Consider the following 13792-nt stretch of genomic DNA (forward strand, 5'->3'; position numbering starts at 1 on the left):
CCTGAGCCGAAGGCAGATGCTTAACCAGCTGAGCCACCCAGGCGCCCCAGCAAGCAGATACTCTTGAAAATAATAATGAGGGGCGCTTGGGTGGCTCAGCTGGTTAAGCATCTGCCTTCGGCTCAGGTCGTGATCCCGGGGTCCTGGGATCGAACCCCACATCGGGATCTCTGCTCAGGCGGGGAGTCTGCTTCTCCCTCTCCCTCTGCCCCTCACCCGGCTCGTGCTCTCTCTCTCCCTCTCTCTCTCTCTGTCTTACTCTCTCAAATAAAATTTAAAAAAAGAAAATAATAATAAAATAAAGTAATAGGAATACCAATAGAAACGTGACAAAACCAGGTATTCAAAACAGGCTAGATTGGATGCCTAGTTCTATGTCCTTGAGCAAAGGACTTTCCATACTGCACTCCTGATTCATCTATAAGATGTGCATATAATATGCATTCTATCTGCCTCCCAGAGCTGTTAAGAGGATTACAGGAGATCATGCATGTGCCAGGGATAGATAACTGGGATCTGCAAAAGGGACAGGCATAAATACGTGATGTTCATTGCGTGCACATTGTGTCACCACATGGATCCCTAACACATCATCATGCGGGTACTCATTCACTCTGACTCAGGCTGACAGGTCTGACTTCCTTGTTCAGAGACCACCAAAGAGAAAAGAACAGAGAACCAATTCAGGAATACAAAAGTCTTCTCAGTCTTCCAACTTTCGCAGAATGGGCTCCACCGCCAAGGTCCCTTCTTGTTGACCTAGGGGGCTACGTCATTCTTATCTTTCTTTAAATTAGGAGACACAGGAAGATTTAAACTCCAGGGAGTTTAAAAAAAAAAAAAAAAAAACCCTTCTGGATTATGCTACCATGTCCCAAACCATGGCCTGAAAAGCAGGGCTCCACTCTGGCAAGTGGGGATGTGATTAAATGCCTGGGCTTTGGGGTCAGAGAAGCCCAGATGAGGCATATAAAGTGACAATGTGCATAAAGCTCTATGGCCTCTGGCATGAACTAAGCAGGAGACAAATAGTCATTACCATCAACTTACAGCCAAACCACCAGAGGCTTAGGCCAGGGGCCTCCCCACATATATGCCTCAACCCTCTCCCCGAGTTACAGTGTCACTGGTAGCCTCTAGAAGGAGAAGCCACTCGGGGATTCATGGGATTTTACCATTAGCGACTGCTAAATGGGAGCCTGTTTTCATACCAATGAACATGCAGACTCTAAATTCCCTAATTTTTTTTTTTTTTTTTTTTGAGATAGCGTGAGCACGCATGATCGATGGGTAGGGGGAGGGGGTGAGGGAAGGAGGGAATCTTAAGCGGACTCCATGCCCATCAAGGAGCCGGAGGCAGGGCTCGATCTCACGATCCTGTGATCATGACCTGAGCTGAAATCAAGAGCCTAAACGACTGAGCCACCCAGGCGCCCCAGCCTCATTCAATTTCTTTATGACCTTTCTCTATTTTCTTATTATTGTGTCTATTTTACGTAGACAGTGTTTCCCAGCCACAGCTATACATTACAAACATCTGAGGACCTTTTAAAAACTTCTGATGCCCTGGCCCAACCCCAAACCAATTCATTACAATTTCTGGGGGTGGGATCCATCATATTATTAAAAAAAAAGCTTCCCAGGTGATTCTAGTAGTGTAGTTCAGGTCGAGAATTACAGTCTTGGAACATGCTGACCAGTTTCCAAAGTCTCCTGAATCAAATCAGGGAGATGTTGCAACATGGGCCGTTTTCACATCCTAGGCTTTCAATATGAAAGAAGGCATTGATGCAAGTCTATACACAGATCTCCCAGAGGCCGGGCTTGTGCTAGGTGTTAGGGATTCGAAGGTAGCAAAGGAGATGTGGATCCTGACCCCAAGGTGTCACTTACACCAATTTCACTAAGCAAAGAGGGAGAAGATTTATAAATTGCACTATGGTTGAGTCACACAAGGACAGGGCACTGTAGAATTTTATAATGGGATTTTACTCTAACAAAACCAACATCATCACTGGTTGATATTTTGATGCTTTCTCTGGGCTGGTATTGAGTGAGGTAGGCACTTCCGGTGTTTGAGCGCACTGAAGCTTCACAACAACCATGGAGATAGATATTCTTATTATTTCCACTCATTCATTCCACAAAAGCTTGCACGCCTCCGATGGGCCAGGCATTGTTTAGGCACTTGGGTGGTAACAAAACAGGCCCCAGGCCTCGGGGAGTGTTCCGTGAGTGGGGGTGGTGAGGAAAGAAAACCGATGTAAACCAGAAGTCGGTCATAGAGTGCATCACAGAATTTGATAAATGCCAGAAAGAAAAGGCAGAGCAGGTGAGGTGTTCTGTGGGCGTCCGGCAAGCTTCATTGAGAAAGGAAGACATGAGCACAGACTTGTAGGGAGGGAGTTAGTTCTTCCACTCCATTTCAAGACTCACCCAAGGATCTCTTCATGGCTCAGCTGGGATGCAAACCCAGGCATGTTGGAAATGAGAGTCTGTGCTCCTAACTTGCCTACTGCCTGGCAGAAGTTTCACAATATGTAATATTAACCGATTTGCTTGTCCCAGCCCCTTCAGCAAATTTCCTAAGCCTGGTGCCTTTTACATAGTAGGTACTTAACATATGTTTGAGTCAATCATTTAAATTATTAATTAATTTGGATCAGTCTGCTATGACTTAAAGTATTTGTGTGTCTACTGTGGCCTGCCCACTCCCTAGGCAGAAGAAAGTTTCTAGAAAATTCAGTGGAGGTGGGGGTGCCACAGACGAAGCATGCATGATGTCACTGCTCTGTCAGGGAAGGCAGGTCTCTTCTCTGAGCCAGGAAGATGGATTTGGACGGAATATTAAACAAATGTGAGACTCTTCTAGGACAGGATGCTTCTGGGTAGAAGACTTCATGGCAGGATAGCACACAGAAATGTATGAAGTTGAATCAAGGATTACAGGTAAAGTTTTCTTAGGTGGCATTCATCTGAGAGAAAGTCATATTCCTAGGTGAGAATGATAACTTTTGAGTATGAACTTACCTATTGAAGTGGTAGATATCCTGTATGTTTCCAAAGAGGGCTGATCTTTCTTCTGTCCCCAGAGGAAGTTTTGTTTGGTCCCTGATGCAGTCAAGGTAATCCTGGGAAATCAATGAGAAGGATGTCTTAAACGCTCCTGTCCTTCTCCAAGTTATCTTTAGTTATGCAAGATGAACCTCTCATATCAATTTCAAGCAATTATTATACTAATGTGCTCATTAATTGTACTATGGAATACAGAGTGTCACTTTTATTAATGTTGACAATACTCACCAATTTATAGAAGGGGGAGTTTGAGCAAGGAGGAGGAGTATGGTATACATTAGGCTATATAACCCCCAAATGTATTAGAGCTTCCTTAGATGGATAATATAATGACCATAGTTTCTCATAATGTCAGATTTTTGGCATAACAACATCATCTTCTGTTTCCTTGACTGATTTATGTGATAAAAAGATACTCAAATTCATTTAGTGGAAAGCCAGAAATACAGACCTTAAAATTTCTCATCACAAGAAAAAGAATTTGTAACTGTGTGTGGTAATGGCTATTAATTACACTCACCGTGGTGATCATTTCACAATATACACATGCATCAAGTCATTATGTTGTACACCTTAAACTAATACAATGTTCTATGTGAATTATATCTCAATAAACTGGGGAAAGAGAGTGCTGTTTAAACATAACCTTGAAATCAAGAAGCTATCAGTTGTTAAAATGCAGAACCAAATTCTTCCTCAAACACCATTTTAAAGAAAAAAAACCCCTCTTTTTATTTTAATAAGCACATAACTCACTTATGCTATCTAGTAGGCTATGTTAATGAGCCATGGAAAACTTTGAAATGATTTTATATCTTTTAACACAGCAACAGCTCCCAAGCAGAGCTAATGTGGGCTCAGATCCACAGTGGGTTAAATGTCCATGGCTTGGAAGCTTCGAGCTGCTGAGAGAAAGCTGTTTTCCACCCTGGGTGTGAGAGTTCATAACTGAGTGTTCCCCCTTCCCCAGCAATGCTTGAAAAAAGAACTCAGTAGGAGGCTAGAAAACAATAAAGAAAAAAGTGAAAACAGCTGAAATAACGTAAAATAAAAAATAAATACAATCCCCTGCTCCGGGCTGCACAATGTACTATGGCCCTCGACCAAATGTCACATGGCGTCGTGCAGCCCGGGGGAGGAACAGACCCTGTGAAAATCCCATGTTTCAGCCACATTCCAGTGTTCCATCGCAAACACAATAGCAGTTAGGTGCAACCAGCCAAAGGAGAGATGAAATGTAAAAACCATCAGATAATTCTTCCTTCTCCATTTTAATAAGACACATTCATTCTCTCATGCTCTTATGCCCCTCAAAGGGAAAACAGGCAGGGCTTCACCATTACCGTTCTCAGGAGCACGTTTCACAGACTGCGTCCCGTAACTCACCATCCTAGTTCTTTAACACTAGAATCACCGGCATGCACAAACCAATGTTTATAAACCTTTTTTCTTTTATTTTTTTAAATGATTTTATGTATTTGTCAGAGAGAGAGAGCAAGCGAGCAAGCGAGCGAGAGAGCACAAGCAGGGGGGAGCGGCAGAGGGAGAGGGAGAAGCAGGCTCCCCACTGAGCAGGGAGCCCGATGCAGGACTCAATCCCAGGACCCTGGGATCATGACCTGAGCCGAAGGCAGACGCTTAACCGACTGAGCCCCCCAGAGGTCCCCCCTTTTTTCTCTTTTAACAAGCTTTGTGGGAACATCTTTTCTTCTTAAGACAGTGGTCATCTTTTAATAAGAAGTTAAATTCATAAGGTGTTAAGTGTAACCAGTACCCTAAACCCACAATAGCAAGACATAGCCTATAGTCCTTACTATAAAAGTAAGGACTTTTATAAATGGAACAATTAGAAGGAGCTTGAGTATCTGCATAGGATATAGAGTTAATGCCTAAATAAAAAATGCTCAAGAAAACTAGAAGTGAAATGAATGCCTTTTGAACAACATGTAAACCTAACCTATACTTCCTCGAAAACATAAATGTAGTCATTGATATTTACATAAAATTACACATGATACAAAAAGATGGGCTAATATTTAACTTGCCTTGAACGCTTATATTTGATAGCTGTTTATACTTTGATCAAGATTTTAAAAGGACACATCATATGCAAAATTAAGGCAGTAAAAGGTTCTAGATGCGCGTGAACTTAAACAGAAGGATATGGATAGGCATGAGCCACACCAAATAGCAGGATAAAGGGCAGGACAGAGATGACGTATGCATGCCAAATTCACCTTGCTGGCTGCCATGGGGTTTAAAGGAGAAACCGAACAACCCTTTTTCTCACTTCAAGTGAAGAGCTTGCTCATTTGCAGAAACCTGATACTAAATTCTTCATGTGAGGGAAAGATTGAGTTAAGGGGCTTGAAGAATTTCAACTGGGGTTAGAGACAAAGAACCGTGGCCCACTTCCAACAAATAATGGCCCCTCTCCAAATGAAAGAGTTTCAAAACCCCCCAGTCCGTGGTAGGGAAACTAGATTTTAAAAGCTGCTCGTTTTCCGAAATTGTTGAGAAAACAGATCGTTAGGAGTCCAAATTTTTGTAGGCCACTCTAGAAAACAGATCAAAGTCCTTTGGCCACAACTGTTCCCCCCACTGATCATAATTAAGTCTTTTAAATATGATACTTTAACCCTAAACTAGTTACGGAGAACTACCTTAGCATGCACGGCATTAGCAGCTATAATCATCTCCAGCCAAAATGAGAGGTTTGAAGCTCACTGATAATAACAGTTGGGTCTGTGCTCAAATGACAGAGTAAAGACACCCATGAAATTTATTAGAGCCTGTCACACTGCTTATTAATTTTATTGGCTTGATGTCAGCATCTATGGCTACCCTACAGTTAACAATGAAGGATCAATTTAAAACATTTGCATTGAAAACAATTATTCTCCAAGAAGATCAAAGAGTTCACTCGACTGGGAGAGGGATGAGGCGGGGAGATAGGCACAAGAAAGAGCTTTCCACTGGTGGAAAAAATGCCTATTATGCCATTTTACATTCTGCCTATTTATTTTCTAATCAATTCATGTCCTTAGGATCTCCTTAAGAGTGCAAGATTTGTGCGTGGGTGTCCTCCTCACATTAACGTTGTCATTGCCTGTAATGTCTATTATTGAAAACATCCAACTAAACACTGACTTGGTACCATTTAAAGTGTGGCAAATGGAAAAGGAGCCAGTTTGCAAAGTGTTACCGAACTACAACGAATTCAGTGCAGAAACTGAGAGTAAGTGCGTGGAAACTTACAGCCTTTTGACAGAACGAGATCTGTTGACTCTAATGATCAATTTGGGCTTGTACTTTGCCTGTCCGATTTCTTCTATTTTCTTTTTCTAGCAATTCACTTTTTATTGTGTTTTCCAAGAGTGTCAGCGTGTGACTGACAGAAAATGCGCGCACGCACACATGCACACACATCCCTGTCCCTCACCACAGACAGAGAAGCGCTGGTCTAGGCAGCCCTCCCACAGAGATGCTGGAGAAATGGGCAGAATTCAAATTCAGATTTAAACTCAAATGCAATGTTCTTGGTAGTTCACCTTATTTCTCTAAGATGCCTATAGAATTAGTGTCCCCGCCCCCGTTTCCCTTATTCCTCTAAAATAACATTTAAAACGTTTTAAAAGTATAACCTGTTTGACATAATGAAGATAAACCACAAGAGGGAAAGAAATACTGATTTAGAACTATAAAGTCTCTTCATACTTTACGTCCCTCTGACTCTTTCCCGCACCCCCCCACCCTTGTGTAGAGTCCATTGTAGAGACAAAAAGATTCCATTCCTAAATCCTCTTGCTAACATTTCAAAGTTCGACCTAGTGGTTTTATAGTTTACTCTTTCTGGTTGGTTTTTCTCTTTTTAGCGCTTCCAAATTCCAAGCTCTTTGATATAACTCCTATGTAAGACTTTTTTCTTTGGTCTTTATTTTGAAGGAAGCATTTTTTTCTTGTTTTTCCAACCTCTCCACCTTTTCTAGAACATAGTCATCAGTTTACCCCCAACCTGCCCTCCAAATGCCATGTGTTACAGTGGGACGCCATTGATACCACAATAACTTACACTTGTATATCAATTTACAGTTTAAAAGCATTCACATTCATTCACACAAAGCATCCTCCCCCTTCTCTCCCCCTTTTTTGAGGACATAAGAATGTGTGCCAAGCTCTGTTTTACAAGCTAGGAATTAAAAAAAATGAATAAAACATGACCCCTCCCCCCAAGGAGCTCCCTGTGTAGTTGAAAGACAAGTGTAAACAAGTAAGTACAATACAGTGTTTAGGGCGCATGGCTGATAAATATTCAGTACTGGCAGAGAGGGGAGGCAGAGAAAGAAGCGGTTGATCTCTGGGCTGGCAGAGGCTCTCTAGAGGACATGCGCGTGGATCTGAGCCTTTAAGAAGCAGCAGTCTGGATGGAGGGAAAGGGAGGAGACAACATCCAAGAAATAGAAAAGTGCAAACAGAGGCACAGGGCAAGGTATGCCGCCTGCAGTCAGGACCCTTAAAGGTGCTGAGCTGGGCCGGGAAAGCCGGGAATCCCGGCGCATGCGCACACAGGCCCTGGAGGTAGGGCTGATCGTAGGGAATCATCCATGCTCTGTAGGTGGTGGCAACCGCTGAAGGATGGCGGGAGACCACAGACCATCCCAGCATCAGTGAACCAGAAGGGAAGCTGTAAAACTGGGGTGGGGAGACCAGTTAGACCAGCAGAGCAGCGCAGGTAAACCGGGACCAAGCCCTCCACAGGTCCTACAGAGAGGCATGAAGGAGAGAAAGGAGCCAGTCAGGGGTGAGAGTCACGGGGTGAGGGATATTGTTGGCTTTCAGGATGTAGAGGCCAACCACAGGCTGCCCCAAGACGGGCCACTTTGGCATGAAGACTATTTTGAGTTAAAAAGCAATCAAAACCTGGGGCGCCTGGGTGGCTCAGCAGGTTAAGCATCTGCCTTTGGCTCAGGTCCTGATCTCAGGGTCCTGGGATCGAGCCCTGCATCCGTCCAGGCTCCCTGCTCGGAGGGGTGTCTGCTTCTGCTCCCACCCCAACCCAGCTCCTGTGCTCTCTCTCTCTCTCAAATAAATAAATAGGGGCGCCTGGATGGCTCAGTCGGTGAAGCATCTATCTGCCTTCGGCTCAGGTCATGGTCTCAGGGTCCTGGGATCGAGCCCCACGTCGGGCTCCCTGCTCAGCCGGGAGCCTGCTTCTCCCTCTCCCACTCCCCCTGCTTGTGTTCCCTCTCTCACTGTGTCTCTGTCAAATAAATAAATAAAATCTTAAAAAAAAATAAATTAAAAAATAAATAAAATTTTTTTAAAAAAAGCAATCAAAACCCAGTGATTTCAGGAAAAGCTCTTTACCTCCCCCTCAAATGCCTAAAAAGAATTTAGAGCGAGGACCTGCCCCAGAAAGAGAGCTATCACCATAGATAACTCCATTACGATAGGAACTAGGTACGGCAGACAGGGAGGGACCTAAGCAAGGCCACTTTGAGCAAAGTCCTCTCTTTGTCCCATTGTTTCTGAGCGGCCCAGCAAACATTCGTTTACCAAACATTTACTTTTTTTCATCTTCCTGTAAATTGGATTCCTTTCCTCTGAAGTCCCAGACCCTTGCCCCCCTTCTCCTTAGTTCAGGATGACTTACAGACCTCACTGTGCCTGTCTTTAGAGTTTCCGTGTCTGTCTGTACATATGCTATTAAATTCGATTTTCTCCTATTAATCTGTTTCATGTCAATTTGATTCTTAGTCTGGCTGGAAGGACCTTGAAGGGGACAGGAATTCTTGCTGCCCAACAAGGAGTGGGGAGTCTGCGCTTCTCTCCCACTTTCCACGCTGAGGAGGAGGGGCACTGTTCTCACTCCCAGCAAGACCTTTTCTTACCCTCACTGGCAGTGAGTGAATTAAAAGGCAGTGAGACCAACCCCTCACCTCCCCATCCATTTGGCTGCGGCATGGAGGGAGCTGGAATGCTCCCTCCGGGAAGAGGACCCACCAGCTCTCCTCCTTTCTCTTTGCCCGGTGGCTGGTGAGGTGAAGCTAACCCGGGTTGCCCCTGCTGGCCGGGCCTACAGAGGCCTTGGTGGGGCAGCTCTAGGCCTCGTTGGCTGCCTGGTACCTGCTGTACTGGACTGCCTCACGCCCAGATCAAACACTGAGAAACACCTCGAAGGATCTGTGGTAAAAAGGAGACAAGGCAGAAATTCTGGCCTCGCTCATCGAGACAGCTCCAGCTGGCTCATTTTCTTCTTAGGGTCAAGGCTCTGAGAAGAAATACGGGCTTTATTTTCCAGCCATCGTCCTCTGCACAAATAGTGCCTGCAGGAACATCACGAGGGGTAATGACGGGTTCAGAATGACCGGCCTGCCCAGGCCCCACTTGAGCACTTGCTCTCCCCATTCCCGAGAGACCTGAAGAGAGGCGGGCGGCGGCGCGGGGGCAAAGACAGGGCCTGGGTTTCGGATGTGCGAAGACAGACGTAACCGTAGGACATCTGGCAAGAGAGGTTTGTCAGGCACAGGATCTGGGAAGCAGAACTGCAGCTTGCTCGGAAAGCTCTGCGGGGAGCTGGCCATGCGTGGCCGCGCAGCTTCGGGCTCCGGCTTCGGCAGCGCTGGCGCAACGGGGAGGCCAAAACATCCTCCCACGCTTCTTCGGGGGCCACCTAACCACACAAAAGCAGCTTCGGAGTAGCTCAGTGTCTGCAAGTTGCAACCTCGGTGAGGGTCAGCAGGCCAGGGCACCCCCAGGCAGTCCCCTGTGGCCGTGAGGACACCAAAGGGCCCTTGCGAAGGAAACGAGGAAAGTAAATGATGAGCTGCCAGGCCAGGGGCGGCACGGAGCGCTGGGGCTCACGCTGACGACACCGCACCCCTGAGTGGGAGCGGCGGTGAGGGGTTTCGGAGGGGGTCCCAAGATCGTGGAGCACGGAGCCTGGTGGGCCCACCTCTTCCAGACAGTCCCAGGGAAACTGAGTGAGAATAAGAGAGTCCTGAGGGCAGGGACTAGAGAGAGTTGCAGACTGAGTCGGAAGTGGGTAAGGGGAATACCAATTTTGAGATGGTGGGCTACCCAGGAAGGAGCAGTAACTGGAAGAGCTGTAGGACCAGAAAGGACTGACTGATGGATCTGCACACCCCCCACACCCACACGTGCATGCGCCCATGCACACACCCACACACCCTTGCACCCACCCATGCATTCATGCACCTAGGAACAGGATGGAGGTGGGGGGCGGGAAGGAGAAGGTAGACGGTAGAGGGAGGAAGGTGGGAATGACAAGAATTTCTGGCAAGGTGACGACTGGAGCCAGGTCAGGGGACAAGATAAGCGGTGGAGGAGAGGAAGATAAGCCCCTCTCGCGGGGGTCCAGGCTGGGAACACTGTCTCTCTGAGTGAGGCAGGGAGAGGCCAAAATGACATGGGTCAGCTTCCGTTTTTGCCATAGAAAATAAAATTCTAACGAGTCGGAGCACAGAAGTAAAAAGTTCCCTCTCCCTCTTCACGGACCTTCCTTTTCTGCCCAGGTGTCACTGTGCAGAGGTAACTCTGGTTGATGACGCGGTATGCACGCTTCTCGACTATGTTCTGGCGCATAATTACACCTGTCAAAAATGAGATCTTTGCTTGATTCGCAACTTCGTTTTTTCCACTTAGTGTATATAAACGCACATGATTCCTATATGTCAGTAGAATTCTTTCTCATTCTTTATAGTGGCTGCACTGTATTCCATCCAATAGTTTTATTATAATGTACTTAATGAAGACTTTTGGGGGGGCCCATCCTATGTGCAGGTTTCTGTATTAAGCAGGTGCATCTGGAAACGAGGGAGATGTGATGCCTGTGTTCCAGGTGCTCACAAGAGAGGACAGGGGAAAGACATGTGTGTGTCATACAGAGTATGACAATGTGAGGTTATAGGAATTATTTACAAAGTGCTGTGGGGCAATAATGAAAGAAGCCCTTTATCTTTCTTCCAAAGAAGCCCCTAATCAGGGTTTATAGTAAAATCTCCATCTGTTGCCTGCAGATAAAATATCAGAAGTCTAATCTTCCACTTGATCTCTTTTCTCTTATTTCTCTGTCCACATCCACAGGGAGGAAGGTACAGCTAAAGAAATGAGAGCTGGGGGTCTCTGGCCACTTCATCAAGCTGGAAACAAAGCTCTTATTGTGGGAACAGTGTTTTCCCTGAGTCTATATAACAGAGCCCCCACACGGCCGAGAACCGCAATGAAAATGCAATATATCATCACCAGGGCAAACTCTTTCTGCCAACTTGTTGGGGGTGGGGGTGGGGGGAGGGGGTGGGGGGAAGAATGAATGGAGGGGAGCAGAAGGAGGGAAGAAAAAGGGGGAGTAGAAAGTAAAAAGGAAAGAAGATGGGGAGAGAAAGGGGGAGAGCAAGAGACGAAGACCCACAGACACGGGGGAGGGGGGAGAGGGGGAGTGGAGGGGGGAGAGTTCAAAGCAGCTTCTGTTCCTGGTGTGATATCGGTTCTCATTCAGTTTTCCTAACTGATGGTATAGAGGCTGATCTTAATTGGTGATATGTGAGTCAGAATTAATGCCTCTGAGATATGTGAGTAAAAGAATCATAAAAAACTGGGAGCTTTCAGCCTCATTTACCCAGTATAATACTTTCAATACATAAGACATCAGTAAAAAATGTCAGGAATGGCTTTCTTGCTCAGCTGTGACAAATGATACAGCCTGTTCTGTCCCCTCCATTGTTTCGCGGCTCCCTCTTGAGAGAAGGGGAGCTAGGAGGTTCCTCTCGGGAAGGAGATGGAACAGCCTGCCCTAGAAAGGCGTGGGGGGGGCGGGGGTGTTGGGCAGGTCCTTCCAGAAGAGAGAAACCTGGTGGGGACAAACAGGAATTCTGTTAAAAACAGCAACGTTGAGTAGAAAGAGAAATAGATCTTTGCTTGAAGACAACTGGTATATTTGTTTGGTTTTCCCCAAAGACTTTAAGCAGAAAATACACACGAATTGGCAGTCTACAGTAATCGAAAGATAGAAGAAACAGGATTAGCGTTAATATATTAGAGTTCTTCAAGCAGCTGAATGCCCATTTTTCCTGTGCTTCTGACAACCATTATGGAAATCAATTGTCTTTATTTACTTCATGTTGACATCCAGAGGAAGAATTTGATGTATATAAGTGTAAATAAATCTAAAAATGTCACAAAAATTTAAAAAGTTTGGCGCAAATATAATGCTACAATTAATCTCTTATCTTACCAAGTTAGAACAGAAAAGTTCTTACTTTTCTTCTGTAACAAAACAGTCCCTTCTGTAACAAAAACATGGCAGGAAACTTAATTTTCTATTGGCTTTGTTAATATAATAAAAATAATATTTATTTTTAAAAACCGTGTTTAGAGTTTTCAAATCACATTGACAGCATTCTCATATGTAAAGCTCTTCTTAAAATAAGAGCAGTGGACACATGCCCATGAAGAAGTCCTGCTCACACTGAGCTAGCTTTCCATACTTATCTGAAACCCACCAGTTGCTTTTTGTTTTCTATACGCTTTAATCCCATCATCATTTCTAATGATCAAAAAAGAATAAAGCATAATCCACGTGCTTACTGAATATGCATTAATGTGAAGTATGTTTAACATCTTCAGAATGGCAACCAGAGAATTTGCCAGAACTATCTGGAATGAAGCACAACAACAGCATCCCAGGGGTTATGACGACACAGGAAAGTGAAGGAAGTTTATTGTACACTTCCTCGAGAAGGATCCCCGCCTCCCACCCCATCACCCTACTTTTCTCCAACTCTCTTTTTAGGTCTTCCTCCTCACTGGGCTAACTTCACACAGCATTGTTATTTTACTGCCATTTTTCTCTCCAGGTCCCAAGCCAGGGAAGGAAGCAGACAGAGACAATTAGATGTGGCTATAATCCTTAAGGAGGAAAACAGCAAAGAGATATGATGTCTTGGCAAAGTTTTAAGTACCTGAAAATGAGAACTGATTCATCTCCATTATAATCACGGTACTGCTGGTGTAATTTGAAACATGGTAATTAAGGAAAATTAAATAAAGCCTAAAGGATTTTGTATATGGGAAAGAAAATAAAATAAAAGATCAGTAAAATAAATTTACATTATTAGATCATCTGAAGTTTAACGCCTCCTCACTGCTATTTACTATTACAAGTCATATTACCTTTATGTTTCTTACCATATTACCTTTATGAGCTATACTGAGCTCACTGCTTTATATGCATTATCTTTTTTTTTTTTAAAGATTTTTATTATTTGACAGAGACAAAGCGAGAGAGGGAACACAAACTGGGGGAGTGGGAGAGGGAGAAGCAGGCTTCCTGCGGAGCAGGGAGCCCGATGCGAGACTGGATCCCAGGACCCTGGGATCATGACCTGAGCCAAAGGCAGACGCTTAATGACTGAGCCACCCAGGCACCCGCCGCTATATGCATTATCTTATCTAATCTTCACAACAACCTAGAGGGTGAGTTCTATTATTAGTCCCATTTTACTGGAAGTTTAGAAAATTTCAATTGTTTCACAAGGTCAAACAGAGAGTGAGTGACTCAGTCCCATTCAAACTGGGACCAGCTGATGATCGCCTGCCTGGGCACTGGAACCCTGCAATACTGCTCCTAAGGCTTTAGTCCTTAATGCAGTATCTTTACACCGTAGGAAATGTTTGCTGTTGACTTTATCTGGGGACT

At 44.8% G+C, this 13792-nt stretch overlaps 1 protein-coding gene across 3 annotated transcripts in view; it reads right to left on the reverse strand.

Annotated features, from left to right (window-relative positions):
- Window positions 1-13792, reverse strand: part of PLEKHG1 (pleckstrin homology and RhoGEF domain containing G1) — a 127659-nt gene that overhangs the window by 51408 nt on the left and 62459 nt on the right. For all 3 annotated transcript variants that reach the window (XM_021693189.1, XM_044917354.1, XM_044917353.1), the window contains one exon: window positions 3031-3131. In XM_021693189.1, the coding sequence (XP_021548864.1) occupies window positions 3031-3131 (101 nt within the window). The remainder of the gene's footprint in view (window positions 1-3030; window positions 3132-13792) is intronic.

The sequence above is a fragment of the Neomonachus schauinslandi genome, chromosome 8 (genome assembly GCF_002201575.2).
Source record: "Neomonachus schauinslandi chromosome 8, ASM220157v2, whole genome shotgun sequence".
Lineage (NCBI taxonomy): Eukaryota > Metazoa > Chordata > Mammalia > Carnivora > Phocidae > Neomonachus > Neomonachus schauinslandi.